Source organism: Haliotis rubra, unplaced genomic scaffold (genome assembly GCF_003918875.1).
Source record: "Haliotis rubra isolate DU_JTF1 unplaced genomic scaffold, ASM391887v1 Scf502, whole genome shotgun sequence".
NCBI lineage: Eukaryota > Metazoa > Mollusca > Gastropoda > Lepetellida > Haliotidae > Haliotis > Haliotis rubra.
In genome coordinates this window covers 449,830-464,455 of record NW_025767194.1, presented here as the reverse complement: position 1 = coordinate 464,455, position 14,626 = coordinate 449,830, and the positions used below count along the sequence as shown (strand labels likewise).

The 14,626-nt window shown below is 38.9% G+C and overlaps 1 protein-coding gene across 2 annotated transcripts; it reads right to left on the bottom strand.

Moving 5' to 3' along the window:
- Positions 1-3,472: 3,472 nt before the first annotated feature.
- LOC124291922 lies at positions 3,473-13,801 on the bottom strand. 2 transcript variants are annotated; one of them, XM_046728992.1, is made up of 5 exons: positions 13,725-13,801; positions 8,716-8,826; positions 8,208-8,294; positions 7,319-7,600; positions 3,473-7,234 (listed from the first exon to the last, which is right to left on the bottom strand). In XM_046728992.1, the coding sequence occupies exons 2-5, from the start codon at positions 8,801-8,803 to the stop codon at positions 4,938-4,940; spliced, it is 2,754 nt and encodes a 917-aa protein (XP_046584948.1). In that variant the 5' UTR covers positions 8,804-8,826; positions 13,725-13,801; the 3' UTR covers positions 3,473-4,937. The 2 variants fall into 2 exon arrangements, with proteins under 2 accessions (XP_046584948.1, XP_046584947.1); XM_046728991.1 differs by having other exon boundaries at positions 3,473-7,600.
- Between the last annotated feature and the right edge of the window lie 825 nt (positions 13,802-14,626).

Genomic DNA, 14,626 nt, shown 5'->3' with positions numbered 1-14,626 from the left:
AATCACACTTTTGTACACGATGCCAGTGTTTTCATAAAACATCATGATGCAAACCTCAATTTGAGAATAAGCAGCACCTAGAATGAGTGGTTGATGGCTACCTTGGAACATTGTATTTATGGACAATGCAATTTTTTGTCTACTAGTCACAGAACTGGTAATTGACCTGGTGAGTCCGAGAGCTCTTCTGCAATAGTGCAGTTGAGGTCTGTGAAAATAATCCAGATCACCATGGCAACAGCCCAGGTGGTCACTGTGGCAACAGTTCAGGCGAGCAACATGGCAACAGTTCAAGAGTGTACCATGGCAACAGTTCTGGAGAACAACATGGTAACAGCCCAGATGGACACTGAGAGAACATCTCAGGAGAGTACAATGGCAGCGAACCTGGGGAGCCCCTCAATAATGGCCAGTATGCGCTTCAAAAGCCCGAGTGAGGACTGTTTCAAGGCACAAATGTTGGCTCCCTGATTGTTCATAAATGTTCATGCACATCTTGATTATACATATCTATCACATCTCTCGTATATATTTTTACCTGTTACATATCACATACCTGTTTTATTGTGACAATCTTCACTCATATCATTATCTTATACAGAATCATTTACCAAAAAGTTGAGTAGCTGCAAATGTATATGATTCAGTCAGCACATTGTTCAATTTAGTCCTTATAACTTTACTTATGAGGTGATTGTAAGGATAGTAAAATGATTTTGTGTTTGTTACATGAGGAAAGCTAAAGAAATAGTCCCATATCATTTTAATGCTAGCAACAGTGTGTTAACTTGACAAATATATGCAGGCATATGGCACTGCTACCTGCCTGAATTGTCAAACTCTCTGATCCCTTGGCAATGAAAACAATGTGTTTAATGTGGTATGATTTGCAGCAGTGTGTAGTGTTAGCACAGTGGGTCATGCTGCCAACTGATGATGAAACACACCCAAGTTGATGGTCATCAGTTGAAGTCCTGCACAGTCAGTCCATTAATTTATTGTTTTCTCATTATTTTGTTGTTTTATCATATCATTTACATGTGTAACAAATTATTTATATACATTTTGCTATTTTGACATATCATATATTATTACAAATTGTTTGGACAAGTATTGACTAGTCAGTCCTCAGGTTGTTCTTCCATGCTGGGGCGGTGGGGTAGCCTAATGGTTAAAGCGTTGGCTCGTCACGCCGAAGACCCGGGTTCGAATCCTCACATAGGTACAATGTGTGAAGCCCATTTTTAGTGTCCCCTGCCGTGATGTTGCTTGAATATTGCTAAAAGTGGTGTAAAACCAAACTCAGTCAGTCCGTCTTCCATGCTGATCTGATCTGATCGAATCATCATTCTTGCTACCACCAGCCATCTGTTGTGTTTGCTATCCAACTTTACAGACTTGCCTATACTGATGCCAAAACTTATGAGATTAACATTAAAAATGAAAATATACTGATGGAATGAAATAAGGGAACTTGTGTCTATGGCATCTTCAGTGATCCAGGTTATTTTGTCTCCATCCTAGTATCACAAACATCCTTGACCAATACAAAGTTTCCCCATCTCTGCTATCAGTGACAATTCCTAAATACAAACATGTGCATAATTTGACTTGATGCCTTTTCTAAGCATCATGTCATTAGAAATGAAGCTACAAGAGTGAATATAAAAGTATTTATAGAATGGAAAGGCCATACACTGGATAACTGAGGAGGTGTCAAGGAAGCGTGTTATAACATGTGTTTTTCATATGCAGCATTTATATTTAACACTCAAGTAACCATTCAACTTCAGAATTATGCATTCTCTTTAGTTTCATTCCATCAGCATATATCTTCACACGAGGGAAATTTTGACTGTATTTTATTTCATTTTAGAAATAAATGACCCAAGAGTGCTATTTGAAATACAGTATTAATGTGGATGTGCTGGAACAACTGAAAGCCATTTACAGTTTGTTTGTAGGAAAACACCACACACTATCTTTGTGTATTCAGGGCTTCCCAGTGAAGTGATGGAAATTATGTGTAGCTGGTAGAAAGAAAATTATTAAAACCCAGATCTACTGCTTCAATGAATGGAAAACAAACAACTTATAACACAGGATTGTTTCATTAGACTCAAGATTTTAACAAAAGAAATTCTTGCAAAAGAGCGATAAAAGTTTCTGTGAATGTTAAATTTCACCTAAATGTAAAATACGATAGTCACAAGAAAATGGTCAAAATTTATGCTTCTACTTTTTAATTTGAGGTTCATTTTCACAGGTCACTCATGTAAGCAAACTAAGTCATTGAGATCTCAGGATACAGTGCATCATGCTAACCAGGTTTGTTATCAGTCCCAGATGTATTGTCAACAAATGTTGTACATATCACTCATCCCTGTAATCTGATTCAAACTGCTTGTTGTTAATTCAATAAATACCGTTATCAAGTTTTCTTGTATTGTGTTCTTGTACAAGTCTTACACACTGTAACCAACTAGTACTAAAACTCAAAGTAGGTAGATTTTTGAACATATGAGCTTTGTACAGATGGATTCAAGAATTGGTTGGTATGCCAATGTAGATTGTATGAAGGTACACACTATACTCATCCAGCATCACTGCTGATAGTACTTCCTATACCTGCTGGCACAATAATAAGTTTGATAGTGTGCAATATTACATGTGAGCTTTGAATAAGATTTATACTCAGTACTGTATAAGCTTGATAGTGTGAGATGTGTGACTTTTAAATTTTTAACCCATGAAGATCCCGATTAGAATTGGTCTTCAGCAACCCATGCTTGTAGTATGAGGCGACCAACGGGATCAGGTGGTCAAGCTCGCTGACTTGGTTAAAACGTCATCGTATCCCAATTGCGTAGATTGATGCTCATGCTGTTGATCACTAGATTGTCTGGTCCAGATTCAATTTTTTACAGACCGCCACCATATAGCTGGAATATTGCTGATTGTGGCGTAAAACTAAACTCACTCAATTTTGGTAGGAATGAGATCAATTCCTCTTTGTGGGTCAGCTTATAACTTTATCATGGACCCATGAAGATCCGTGTCTTCAGCAACCCATGCTTGTCATAAGAGGCGACAAATGGGATCGGGTGGTCAGACTCGCTGACTTGGTTGACACGTCATCACATCTCAGTGGCATAGATCGATGCTCATGCTGTTGATCACTGGGTTATCTGGAACAAACTCTGTCGTCAAATAGCTGGGATATTGTGCCGTTAAAACACAAACTAACAAAGGAAATGCACATGTGTACAGCGTCATTGCTATGACTCCGTAATACATGTATGTGAAAAATCCCAAAACCTGCGGATAGCTCATAAACATGTACATTGTCCAAATAATCAAATGAAACAAAGGGATACTTGACTTGTTTTGTGAAGCATCTGCTTGGAAATATTGACCATATTAACTAACACCCCATTATAGGATAAAGTATAATGAAAAAGAACAATTTGAATTTAAGGGATGATATTTATTACAATGTTTTGTAACAATTGGAAAATGTTTTCTTAAACATAACTCAGTTGTCAAAATAGTTAAAGCTGAGGTTGACACATCAACTCTTCTCACAGGACAAATTTGTGCATTCAGTTCCTTCCTGAGAAGCAATAACAACAAACCTCATTTTCTATACAATTGACAAACTCTGTTAGAAGTTAGTCTACAGTGGAGCACCCCAAATAGATGAGTAAAAAGCACAAAACTAAGTATTACCAAACCAGAGAAGAAATACATCCACCATAGTCACAGACAACATACACTTTGCGTTGTAATAATGGGTTATCCCATGGGATCCAACATCTCTATGGCACATTGTTTCATCATCACTCTCAACCAAGATGGCACTTCCACATCACATACTGATCTTATAAAAATTTAAATAATTCCCTTTGAAGAAATATGGCAAGGTGATGTCAAACTTCTCTCATGGCACTGGGCTTACCCCAGTTAGATTCAAACCCAGGGGCAACAACCCGAACATGCTCATGTATTGTGTGTGCGTGTAATGAGAAATCCTTGAAAGGCTTCAGAAACAGCACCTCTTGCTAAGTGAAGGTCATTTGAGCACCATGCAACAGTATAGCAAAATGCTTGATGTCCTCTGTCATGTTCGCCAAACGGTAATGAAGTATCATGTCACATGACGTTAAGTCTGTTTCTGTCCTGTAAAACCCGTTCTCTAAAACTGCAGTCTCATTGGTAATGTCAACAAGATATTAAAACCATCATGAAACAAAACAATGTTTTCTTTTCATTTGGAAGTGACAATGTTTAAGATATTTACACCCAGAATCAACCATGGTTCACTTCTTCAAAATATCACAAACATTCATTTTCAGATACCAGAAGAATATAACGTATGTTCTTACAGCTTTGAGCATAACCCTTCACCATGTTCATATATTATCATATTACAAATCTGTAATCAACCAAGTTACCCAATTTTTCATATCATCACACAAGAAGTCGCTTATGCATTGCTTTACCATCCCTACCAATATTCCATCTGTTTATGATGCCCTGTAAATAATAGAGTCTGGATCAGACAATCTAGTGACTGTGAACAATTATCCAAGTCATCAGGGGTATGAAGACAAGCTATCAACCAAGTCACTGAGTATGACTACCCGATGCATGTAATTGCTTCTGAGGCAACCAGCATAGGTTTTTGGGGACCTACAGAGAGATATAAACAGGATCATCATCTTCCTGATGGATAACAACAAAAATTATGTTGATGATTGCCAGACAGAAAGTTCCAAGTAGACAGTGTCACCTAAAATGCTGGATTTTGCAGTCATGTCACTGAAGGTGACAAGAGAACTTACACCTTATGACAACACAACTCCCTGTCAATGACTGATCCACTGATATTCAAAAGCAACGGCAAATGAATAGTTTGATGACAAGAACAGTCCACATTAACTGTCATCCACCATGACCATCTCAGCACCAGTCCAGTGGAAACTGCAGTAACTGTGGACCTGCGACGGCAGGCTTTTCTTGATAGCCTCCATTCGGATCCTGTTGATCTGATACATGGAGTTTCCTAGAAGGGACAGAGAGTGTGTGAGGAGAGTCAGAGTATTACTCTCATCATATGTCGTATTCTGGACTGATTGTAACATTATCAGCAGAGGAACCATCGACTCTGCAATAGACATGTGCACATCTTGAATTCTATAGTCAAGATCCAAACCAGATTGGGAAACAAGATTCCAAATCTCAGGATTCACTTTTGGTGGGATCAATACATTGCAGTTTGAAGGAATTTGGTATTTCTCCCTCAAATCTGCAAGGTTACCATCGCTGGAACATGCCACGTTGATCATGTTGGAAACATTTATGTCAACGTCATCACCAGGGAGAGCAAGCGATGCAAAGAAGGCTGGTTTAAAATCAGCACCTTCTGGATCAATGTTATTTGTGTCCTTGATATCCTTCTCTGATGTAGGGATGTGAAAAGTTCCTGCTTTGATACGCTCCAGGTCCTGTGAAAGCCTGTCACCAAACAGGTAGCCTGAAATGGGTTGATGTCTTCTGCACAAGATCCCATACCTCTTATGAAGTGAGCTTCTCATCAGGATCCTTCTTTTCATCGAAAGGAGAAAACATAAAAATGTGAACACATTCAAAGAATCGCTTACATAACGACACACATCCTCCACAATCTGCAAGTTGTTGCCAAAAAGATCAGCAAGTTTAACCAGAGGAATGATTCCTCCAGCAAACCATCTCTGAAGGTCTTGCAAGATCTCATCTTTATTTTGAGCTTTCTTTGTCAGGATATCCCAAGTTTCTGCGTTCAATTTGGGTGGCAGTAGACCCACACAGTTGCTAGGTAAGTTATAAGTTGTAGTCACTCGCTGCACGCCTACTGCATACCTACCTGCAGTTTTCATAAATTTTTCAATAAATTCTGGCATTGGTCTACCTAACCTGACTTCTCTTGGTGGTTTGACCCCAAGTTCTAAATCAGGACTTGGCTTTGGATTCCCAATACCCTGTGGCCTTGGCCAAGACTCTTTCACAGCACTCCTATTGTTTTTGAATGCAGTAGTATGTTGAGCAGTGTATTCTGGGCCATATGTGCCCCTGGCATTTTCAACATTGTATCTTGACTGATAATCTCTTCCTGAGAAACTTTCATCATCTGCAGTTCCTCTGTATTCTTGGTCATCAAATCTGTCATTTTGTTGATTGTCACGTCCGTACCCAAGTTCACGTGTGCCATATCCAGAATAGTTCTCCCTCCGACTGACTTCTGGATCTTGCCTTTGTCCCTGAATAAAATTATCCTTCCTGAGATCCCGTGATGAGAAACTGTCTACATCCCTCCTTAAACGCTCTCCCTTCCGGTAATCGTCAGTTTGGTTTCTCTGGTATGCCCATGAGTCTTCTCTGGTACGCATGTCATCAGATTGTCCTGTCATTGTCCTACCTCCCAGTTTACCTGACTTGGGGTTTTTCTCCAAACTCTGCCGCATTGGATTAAACAAAGTCTTGAATGAAATCCCTTTATTCTTCCTTGAATCTTCAGTTTGAATTATTCTCGGACCAATCCCTGACATTATCTCATCAACAAAGTCTTCCACATAATCATCATCTCCTGTTCCTCCTTCATCATTACCATATTCCAGGTTAGATCTGCCCGTATTTGAAAACTCTGAAGGATTCTGGAATCGTGACTTCTTCCTCCGTGGGCCATCATCCATTATACCATCTCTCCGATCATGAAGCAATGATTTGGGCATCATTTGTAGTGAAGAAATTTCTCTTCTTCCCATCTGACTGAGAGATGTCTGAAATACAAGGTTGTCTTGAGCTTCAACCATAGATGACGTCATGGGAATATTCACATCCATCAATGAAACAGGTTTTGTTGGCACAGCATCACCTGTAGGAAGTAATATTTCTGAGCTGTCGTGAAACCTAGACTTTTTCTTAGGCCTAATGCCCCTAATTCTCATGCTATTATCAGGGTCTCGTCCTTGACGTCCAGTCACAGACATCATCTGATCATCATAGATGTTCAATCCAACAGGGTTAATCATCATCTGCTGCTGAAGACCTGGCATCTGCTGCTGGAGACCTGGCATCTGCTGCTGGAGACCTGGCATCTGCTGCTGGAGACCTGGCATCTGCTGCTGAAGACCTGGCATCTGCTGCTGAAGACCTGGCATCTGCTGCTGGAGACCTGGCATCTGCTGCTGAAGACCTGGCATCTGCTGCTGAAGACCTGGCATCTGCTGCTGAAGACCTTGCATCTGCTGCTGAAGACCTGTCATCTGTTGCTGAAGACCTGTCATCTGATGAGTACCTGGTATATGTTGCTGGAGTCTTGGCATCTGATGTTGGACATTCGGAATCTGTTGTTGGACATTTGGCATCTGTTGTTGGACATTTGGCATCTGTTGTAGCCCTGTCATCTGTTGTGCAGAAAGCTGCAGTCTCAAAAGTCTTTGGTCAGCCAAACTGGTGGGCACTTGCTGTACAAGACCTTGGCCTCCCATGTTTCCCATAGGTAACATTTGATAGGGCATAGCTACAGATCCTTGTCCATAACGCATAACTGCTGGAGTGCCTGAAAGACCAATATCACACCAATATTGCCTAGAATAAAAATGAACATGCATAATGCTGATAATGAGGCACAATATGTTCAGATTGTGAAACTGTTTAACATCATTATTTTATCATTCATGTTCTAAAACACACTACTCGCAAAATAGAAACAAAGGTAGGTTATGTTGCGTAAGTTGTAGCAATATTTCAGCCACATAATTGAAGGGAAACAAGAATTAGCTGGTACCTGCTTGTGAATCAAACCCCTGCCTTAAACATAAACAGCAAGCACATTAACCTCTAGGATACTCTACTACTCATATAACATGCTTGAACATTCTGAGTTCTGCAGCCTTGAACTTCACTCCAGTTTATTCAATCAATGGTTCTACTACTGAAGTTACGTCTAAAAGACATTGCTCAGGAATATATCTACAAATTAACTTTTGAATGCTAAAATACTATCATGCATGTGCAGATATTGAAGTGCTGCCACTAATAATAACCTCAGTCAAGCTAAAACCTGAAATTCTCTCTGAGGCAAAAATGTCTACAAAGTAAACCACGCAAAAAGGAACCACACATGCATGCACACATATCTGCAAAGAAAGGTAAAGGTGAGTTACCCATAAGAGAACCAGTGTTTGAACCAGTCTGTAGAGATGGATTTCTTCTTGATGGTGTAGGGCTCACCTGTCTGTCAGATTTTGGTCCTGAAATGTTGATTCATGGAAAAAAATGATGGTGAAAAGAAAAAATATCTCACCAGAACTTATGATGAAAATTAAAAAAATACATAACTACATAACAGCCAACAGTCCTTTCTGCTCAGGATATATCCTTTTTGAAAATATTCACTGATTCCTGAGAAGAATACCTGTTAAAGGAGAAAGTCTGAACTAAACGCAGCTTCTAAACAATATTTCAGTTATATCATGGCTTTATAGCTTAGTCTGGGAGGAAATCCAAACAAGAAATAAGACACATAACACCTTGGTGAAAGACAGGTAAGTGCAGACATAGGAACTTAATTCCAGCAAACCTTTGAGGTACCAAAGGCATGCATGTAGGAGAGAGAGACTGTCATGGCACCACCTGTGAAGAGAGAGAAAACAAAGAGAGTGCCATCCTTACCATGGATAAATACACACCGATCCCCTTGCAGGCAGTTGCCGCCAAGCCAGTGCTTGCACACTGCATTCACACTTCCTGGCTTCAACATATTGCTGGTTCAGTAGACTCAACCTGAAAAATGAGGTGTGCAAGGGTTACATTACAACACTTAACCAAAAAAAAATGTCCTTGTACAAAACTCCTGCAGGATAAAAATTACTTCATAAAAAAGAAACTCCTAATAAATAAAAAAAGAAAAAGACTATACTAACAATAAGCCAACACATTTGAAAAAGGTCTGTGTACAAAAAAACTTGTTAGGATAAAATTGGTTCACAGAAAAAGAAAACCCCAAAAGTATGGCAATTAAAAGAATTGTCGAAGTATCATCCTATTCTATGTGTTTCAAGGGCTACGAGAACACAGAACAAATGACTAATCACTCCAAATATGCATGAATGATTCAAACAAAGTTCAGATGAACCAACAGGGATGCTAATTGAACAATATATACTTCAGCACCACAGTGCTGTCAGTGATTGGAATTGATGGAAGGATGATTAAGCAAAAAAACTTTTGTGAAAACTAGGCAATAATGCAGAAATACCACTCAAGTGAGCCAGGTAAACATTGTGTGTGCCGTATTTTCCTGTGTATAGTCCAAACTTTTTATATAAAGACACAGCTGTGTACAACGAGGTGTGCATTATACATGCCATGATGAGTTTTGATGTCTTAATCCCAGTGCACACTCACTTGAAGTAAATAGTGATAGTGTTCACCATGAAAACCTCAGGACCACCATATTGAGGTTCATTTCTCACTGCTTTCAGTTTTCAGCAATGTGAGAGCACAGACACCAGGAACTGACATTATTCCTATAGCCAAGATGAAGAACAAAGCTTCTCAGCATCACAAGCAAAATATGTTAACCATGCTGCATTCCAGGTTGATAGGATTTTGTCATTGCTGTAGTTACTGTCAGCATGTTAAACTTTCCTGAACACATTATGATTGGATCTGGCCATGAGAGTTTGAGACAGATACCAACCACCGTTGGTCAATAGAAAAAGCCATTTAATGCCTGATGCCATTTTCCAATGAGACTTGAAAGTCTGCCCGGTGGCAATAAAAGCCAATAAGAAGGTATTTGACTGTTGAAAATCATTGGTTTGGGGACTTTGTTACCGACGGAAAGACCTGGTCCAGAGCCTTATGAAGATCCAGGTTAGAATTGGTCTTCAGCATCCAATGCTTGTCCTAAGGAACAACTAACTGGATCGGACGGTCAGGCTCACATACTTGTATCCCAGTCGTGTAGAACGATGCTCCTGCTGTTGATCCCTGGTACAGATTCAATTATTCACAGACCATGTCATATAGCTGGAATATTGCTGAGTATGGCGTTAAACAAAAACTATTAGAAATACATGGTCAAGGGCCCTGGTTACTGATGGAAATTCTTGGTCAAGTGCCCTGGTTACTGATGGAAATTCTTGGTCAAGGGCCCTGGTTACTGATGGAAATAATTGATCTTGGGCTATGGTTACTGTTAGAAATACTCAATTGGTTTGGGAATCTTCCTTCCACAGGCATCTGTCTAAGCCTCACACTGATCAGCTGAAATGTCAAAATCCTGCCAGATGTACAGAGACCAGAGAGTACTACTATAGCATCTGAACAACCTATGAAATGATCGGTTCTGACATGTATAAGGACATGTTCCTGGATCCAAGATAGGGAGGATAAGGATGATATTGATCTTGCAGCAAACAAAAATGTCAATTAACGTAATTCTCAAAAACGAATCGTGTTCTTGTTGGTATGTTACAGAAAAATAGAAATGAGACCTCCATTAGAACCATTGAAGAAATAGTTTCTTCAGTAGTTGAGGGCAAGGATAACATGTGACGATGGCAGCAGATGTCTTGATCACTGGCACAAAAGACATGAAGACATGAGGTCACAGACACACCTCACTTTGTTCCCCTTCTGTTGCCACAGATAAAAGCATGCAGTCACTAAAAAGGTACATCTTGGAATGAACTGACAGTTCCTTGTGAAAATTGTTGACAACCATACAGATGAATAATCTCTTGCCATCCATTAAAACTTAAGTGAAATGACCTTTGTAAGAAATCACTTGCTAAGGTCTGAAGACCGTTGGAAGTGTAATATACCATACATTGATGGGAGATGTTCCTGGTCCAATACACATTTCTGATTTATGATCAACAGGAATGGTGATTATTAGATCCATTGTCTTGTAAACTAAACTCAAAGAAAATGAAAGATTACGGTCAAAATCCTTCTATCACCTTGGTGATGGGGGTATTTGATGTTCCTGCTGTGTTTAAGGATACTGAATGGAACTACAAAGCAAGTACCCAGGGAGGCTGTAAGAAACAGATACTGAAGCTTCAGAGAGGCAAGAGAACCTGAAGACTTGATTTCACCTGTAATCTGAAAGGCTTGACCGTGTTGACAGCAACAGGTGAACCAACCGATGAAAGTGTGTACCGGTACTTAAAAAGTAAGAGATTTCATTTCACAATGTTGACATGGATGTCACCAAAATAAATGAATATCTGCTATAGCAATATTGAAAAACAAAAACAACACAAAAGCAAAGGCTACCCAAATACATCTCATTGATGATTCAGTTATCATCATGTTCAGTGGATTGCAGAGCTGATGACAGAAGAACAGAGAACCAAACATTTTTTCTTTATACTTATCTGCAACTACAACCTGAATAGGAAAATCTAAAAAATGACGCTAACCAATTTTTTTCGATGATTGGTCGTTGGTATCGAACCAATCATCAATTGTGAGATTTCAACCAATTCCCAACACTAGAATGCACATGACAAGATAGACGTCATTGCATCAGTGACTGTTCATTCAGGGTGTTTGGTCAGGAGGCTGGTCACTTGACTGTTAACCTGATGTTACATGTGTATGAATGACACATTTGATATTCATATGTTTTTCACAAGACTGAAATAATAAACACTAATGGACTGGTAAAACATAAAAATAAAAAGCCTTGTTTCAGATCATTTCATTTCGGTTTGTGAGACAAAAATGTTGAGTGACGAATGTGTCAAAAGTGATATTTACACAACACAAACCCACAAATATGGGTAATGGCAAATCAAAGAATATATTCAGGACACATCAGAGATATCAATACTCATGATCATAGAATCGTTGCATGCCTAAAGGTTGCAACTCTGCACAATGTATTGTGGTGATAAATAGGCCTCCTTGCCTCCACGATCGCCCATTTTACGATATTTTCAGCATGAGCAAAGATCAATGCTATCTGGGTACTGCTTTCAGACAGGTCTTCATTGTAGCCATCCAATCACCATCATACTTTGATCGTATGACAAGCATAGAGTGTTGCATGAACTGGAGAGGCCATGCTGCTCACATCCTCACAGTCACAGGCCAAGCACACTCCAGACAGGGATTTACAGGACGCGAATTCCTGTATGCATAAAAACTGCCAATGGATGCATCAAAATTTATTAGCGCATCCACAGGGATCCAAGGAAGTAACAATATATAAGCGCATCCACAGTTATCAAGGAGTTTGCTACTAGCTGAGTTATGGTATCATTTGCAATTCAATTACTGTAACAAATAATGTGATGATTATGATGCACAAGACAATAACACTATTAATAATAATATTTAAGTGTCTGGACCCCTATTTTGTTGTCCAGGACCCCTGAAAATTAAGAGTATGAGTCCCAGGGACCCTCAAAAACAGGACTCAAGGTAAATCCCTGTCCAGAGCAGTGACTGTTCAACATTAACACAAGGTAACTTGGCTCAAAATGTCTCTTGTTTGCAAACAATCATGTTTCATCATAAATCAGAGAAACCTCATGTAATGGATTTCTTTCAGTGTGATTTACTGACTGAATTGCATTATTGACAAAAATATATCACAACGGTGAAACAGTATGGCAATATATCTTTAAACATCAAAGTGACTGTATCACCAGCCATACAGAAGACTTTGGAGTCTGTACATGGAATGGTACAAACACTGTAAACAAAGGATAAATATACAAATGGATCAGTTTTTCATCTTTTTGAATATTTTCTCAAAGAAAACTAAAACTTTCAAGAAATGTGTTTATCTAAATAGAGCCTTAAAACTTAAACTGATGAAAAAATATGCAATTTGTGGGATGGACAATGTGAGAAAAGGGTTTGGTTGACCAAGTCATTAATCACACGTTGTAAATAAAGTATTGTTAACAATGGTTTATTTCCAAACAAAAAGATTATGTTCCTACAATACCACTACACAAAACAGCACCTTTACAATACAGCACCAAAAATTCTTGTGAGAGAAAATCTCTTTCTTTGGGGACATGTCTCCAACTGTGAGAATTCATTGGTTAATGAACTTGTGACATTTGCTTCTCAGTACAAATTCACCAAGTCATAAACAAGACGTCTCGGGTAAGGATGCTCCGGAAGGATATGCTGCGTGTAGTAATTTTTGGGTCAGTAAATAATGTAGGAAGGGGGGGGGAAAGAGATATGACGATTTTTTATGAAAAAAACCCATGTACAATCTGAATGACCCCTCCTAAAATTGGTGTACAAAGTGACCCCCCACCCCTGCATGGCTTGTATGATGTACAAAATCAATGACACCCCGTAGTATATGTGCCTTAGCCTAGGTACTTTACGCGTAATTGCGATCCAATTCAGTAATATAGCGTCAGATTTAATCGGGGTATTGAAGCTGATAGTATACACAATCAATAACTCGAAAGTCAAGCAGCTGCGCACAGAGGTAATCCTCACTACTGAACAAGTCGTAAACCACGTTAAATCTGTCATAGAAATTAGTTTGTTCGCGTCCTCAACTTATCAATATTTCAAGCACTGATGTTTCATTGTTTCAACAGCAACAACACGCACTGTGCAATTTGACATTTGTGGTTCAAACATGTACTGCACAAATTGAATAATATGTGATATACGCAATAAACATGCACCTTCCTGGTGAACACAAAATAATTCGTGTTTTCAGAGCTTCGACAATTTCATCGCCATTTTCATGCTATAAACTTAGGACTCAGGTTTTAATGAATTGTGATCTTACTTAAAGCGTGATAAGGAAAACAAAACAAGAGACAATAATATCCCCAGAATTATAAACACCACTTTATATCTTTACGATCATTCATTTCCCCCCTGTTTTTAACTCAGACAAAGAGTAAATATCGAAACAACAAATACTTATTTCGAAATAAGTGTTCTTGATTTTGTATAAACCAAGAACGACAACTCATTCATGTCTCGACTGCTCATTTTCCATACACAGAAACCTTCTTGGTTATGATTTATATTATGATTAAGTTTTTATAATGAAATGATTTACTGTAGCTAGAATGCCTTTGATTTAAGACTTGATGACTTTTGATTATGAAGTTTACCAAATCGTTTTTCATAGGATTGGTGTATAAGAAAATCCAATTTCATTGTGTTGCTATAAATTATTTATTATTATTTGATTTTATCTAGCGCATATATCCACGCACTAGTGCATATTCAAGGTGCTGGTAATTTTTTTTCCCTCGATCATTGGATGTCAATCTCAACGGCACATCTTATTATCAATCTCAACTCCCTGGAGATCATACAACTCTTGCTGCCACAAGGCGCACAGAGTTATAGCGTCTTTCCCAGTACTGGGACACATAGTCACAGTACTTTGTCCAAGTTTACTGCACGTTGCTGTACCCACAACTAGGTACGTGTTTGCACATATTCATGTGGCCACCATCTGGTCATATACCAACGGAATCATGGGTTCTTTTAAGTGCACAGGGTTGTGTACTGTACACTGGGGATTGTGACAACACTGAAAGAGTCTGCACACAAAGTTAACCCCAAG